The sequence below is a fragment of the Argentina silus genome (genome assembly GCF_951799395.1).
Source record: "Argentina silus genome assembly, chromosome: 9".
NCBI classification, from domain to species: Eukaryota; Metazoa; Chordata; class Actinopteri; order Argentiniformes; family Argentinidae; genus Argentina; species Argentina silus.
In genome coordinates this window covers 21,240,883-21,244,193 of record NC_139663.1, presented here as the reverse complement: position 1 = coordinate 21,244,193, position 3,311 = coordinate 21,240,883, and the positions used below count along the sequence as shown (strand labels likewise).

The 3,311-nt window shown below is 46.7% G+C and overlaps 1 protein-coding gene across 1 annotated transcript in view; it reads left to right on the top strand.

Moving 5' to 3' along the window:
• prf1.3 (perforin 1.3) overlaps nt 1–2,599 on the top strand; it is a gene marked incomplete at both ends in the record, with an annotated part of 4,103 nt that extends 1,504 nt beyond the window's left edge. The window contains 5 exons of the mRNA XM_083677416.1: nt 1–145; nt 262–451; nt 803–976; nt 1,300–1,808; nt 2,296–2,599. The exon at nt 1–145 is cut by the window's left edge and continues 55 nt beyond it. Of these exons, the coding sequence (XP_083533542.1) occupies nt 1–145; nt 262–451; nt 803–976; nt 1,300–1,808; nt 2,296–2,599 (1,322 nt within the window). The remainder of the gene's footprint in view (nt 146–261; nt 452–802; nt 977–1,299; nt 1,809–2,295) is intronic.
• Nucleotides 2,600–3,311: the final 712 nt, after the last annotated feature.

The following is a 3,311-nucleotide window of genomic DNA, read 5'->3' as shown; positions in this document are numbered from 1 at the left end:
GTTGGAAGGTGGGGCTGAGTGTGGGGAGCAAGTATTCGTTAGCTGTCGGGGGAACACACTCCAAGTCCTCCAAGTTCGCCCAGAGCCACTCCTCCCAAGACAAGTTCTCCTTCACCAGCCACGAGTTCAAATGCAAATATTACACGTGAGTAATGGTGGTATTTATCAGGTGTAACATGAGTACTGAAGTCATTCCATGTCTTTTTCTGCATCCCTTCTTTCCTGTCATCCTTGCTGATCCCTCTCTCCTCTCCTCCTTAGTTTCCGTCTCCATTCCCGCCCTCCTCTGGCCAAGGAGTTTGAAGAGTCACTCAAGAACCTTCCGGTGACCTACAGCCACAAGAACAACTCCGCCTACAAACACTTCATCTCCATATATGGAACGCACTTCATCCGCCGGGTGCAGCTGGGGGGGCGTGTCCAATCCACCACCGCCATGCGCACCTGTAAGGTAACCAATCACACCACAGCTGGGATGTGTTCCCTATTACGATTGGACTTCATTCTAAGAAACAAATTCTCAATTTGTCCCCTCTGTGGAACGGGTTCAACATGGAACCTTAATGTGGCCCCCTACAGGGACAAACGAAGAAGCTTTTTTGGGGGGGTACTACCTAGAACCTTTTTCATAAGAGAGTTGAACCACACAGGAGGCCATCTTGAAATGCAACTAAACCTTCTTATTGTCAGTAACACTCTGATGGCTAATACAGTAACACTGTATTAAATAAGCACTGTGTTGGTTTTAACAGTAAATACACGACTGTGTTGGTTTATTGTCTGTATGTATTGGCCTCCTCAGGTGGCGTTGTCGGGCCTGTCCACGCACGCCGTCAGTAACTGTCTGTCTGTGGAGGCCAGTGCCACCATCAAAGGTGTCACCATCAGCCCCTCCACCCAGTACTGCAAGGCCCAGAGCAAGAAACTCAAGACGGGCATGACCTTCAGCAACACCTTCTCTGACCGTGTCACAGAGGTGAGGCTGGGTTCCAGTTGTAGCAACGTAGTTGATTTGTCTTCTAGTCTTTTAAGGTCTGACCTGATGAAGATTGTGATTATGTGGGTGTTTGAGTTCAATTCAGTGGCGGATAAGGACAATGTTTCATATGTTTGATTATGTTCTTGTAAGTCTCTCTGGATGAAAGCTTAAACGTTTGTTTAACATTCGTCCAAAGCGACTTACAACAAATACATTTGTTTAAGTAAGTGAATCATCTGTCCATCAGTCATCATCAGATAAGGTAATGGATGCTCAGGCAGTCACAACGCTAGTTTCTAATTATTGAAATGTGACTGCAGGTTATGGGTGGGAACGGCGAGGCCCAGGACATCCTCTTCAACCCAGAGAAGAAGTCCAGCTACAAGGACTGGCTGAAGTCCCTGAAGAAGCAGCCTGGCGTCGTCTCCTACCAGCTGAGCTCCCTCCACATGCTGGTTCCCCACGACAACCCCACTCTCAAGAACAACCTCCGCGACGCCATCGTTGACTACATCCTCGCCAACGCCGTCTCCACTTCCTGCCCCTCCAGCTGCAAGACAGGAAGTCGCAACAAAGACTGTGCATGTAAGTGTAGCGGGCACCAGAACGTGGACGCCAACTGTTGCCCCGGACAACCGGGCTTGGCAACAATGACCGTGAAAGTCGTCATGGCAACGGGGCTCTGGGGGGACTACTTCTCCAAGACGGATGGATACGTCAAGGTTTTCTTCGGTAACCAAGGGGGCACAACCCCCGTGATCTGGAACAACAACTTCCCTGTCTGGAACTACGTGGTCCGCCTGGGAACCGTGAACTTGAGCAAGAGAACGTGAGTTTGAATTTCACGTGGTCATTATAATATAAAAAAATTAATTTATGTGGAGCTTTTCGAGGCCCAAAAGGCGCTTGGTTTGGTGAATAATTAAACGATTCTTGCGGGTGATTATGCAAAGGTTCCCTGTCTTAGGAAAGTGGGGCAGGAAGAGTTATGTTTGGGTGTTTAAGACTCTCTGTTGTCTGTATCCTGACTGCTCTCATAGCCAGGCTAGTTCTAATTATGCAAATTGCAACATGTTTTTTTAAGAAGAAGTCAGAAAGACCATACAGAAAGAGAACATCTTCAGTTTGTGTGCAGTTGATTCTCTGTTAACACTTTTCATCAAGTCGTTGTGATACCTGGGTTACATAGTGATTTAGAAATTGCTTTAAATTCCTTGCAATAGGGTTGTGTAGGTGGGTGAGGGACAATGAAAGCCTCCAGTGCTTTCTCTCTCTCATTCACCCTTCTCCCCCAACCCTCCCCTCCCCCCTCACAGACCAGTCCGTTTCGAAGTGTGGGACCGGGATAACCGCTGGAACGATGACCTGCTTGGGAAGGCTGCCATCGTCCCTACGAAGGGCACCAACGTGAAACGGACCTTCAAGCTCAAGCATGGCTCCCTGTACGTGTCCCTGTCTGTGGTGTGCGCCCCGAGCCTGAAGGGAAATCTGTGTGGCCAGTACGCCCCCTCCCCGGGCTCCCAGGGCAGGCTGAGCTACCTCCCCCCCTGGGCCTGGGACGCACACAGACCCAGCCTGCTGCAGGGAGCCAACAGTGGTCAGAATAGAACATTTCTCTGAGCAGTGAAATATCTATCTATCTATCTATCTATCTATCTATCTATCTATCTATCTATCTATCTATATTTATATTTATCCATCTCTCTGTTGCTTTTTTGAAAAAAAAACTGTCCACTCTCCACTTGAAAGTCATCTAACAAGAAGGGCGTTTGAGGCCAGCCTGAAGAGGAACATTGAGAGTGTTTCTGCTGATTCTTTACCACCCAGATGAAGAGCGTTCAACCACACTGGTCCTACGACCATGCTAACGTGAACTAAACCGCAACTCTCATCCGACAAGACACTGAGAAAGAAGAAAGAAGAAGACAGCAACAGCAACAGCTGAGAGAGCAAATGATAGCATATTTCACAAACGTGTCATTTTTTTCTTCTTTTTTTTTTATCGAATGTGTGCGTTTATTTATCTTTTCTTCACCCTTATGTTACAAAACGTATTATTTTTCTTATGCAAATTATTTATCATGATGTACTTTTCAGTGTTTGTTTAAACTCCCATATGTCAATACATTGGACGTGACATATCGCACAAGTGGTAATTTCACTTCATGAATAATGGGATCACTGTGGGCCAAATTCTAACCCGAGATCCACTCCCCAAACTAACTCTCTCATAAATCATGTATCGATTGATGTATTGATGAATGTATTGATTGGTGTCAATGGGAGATCTGTATGGTAATGTGACTTATGGTGTGTGGATGTAAAGTCAGGA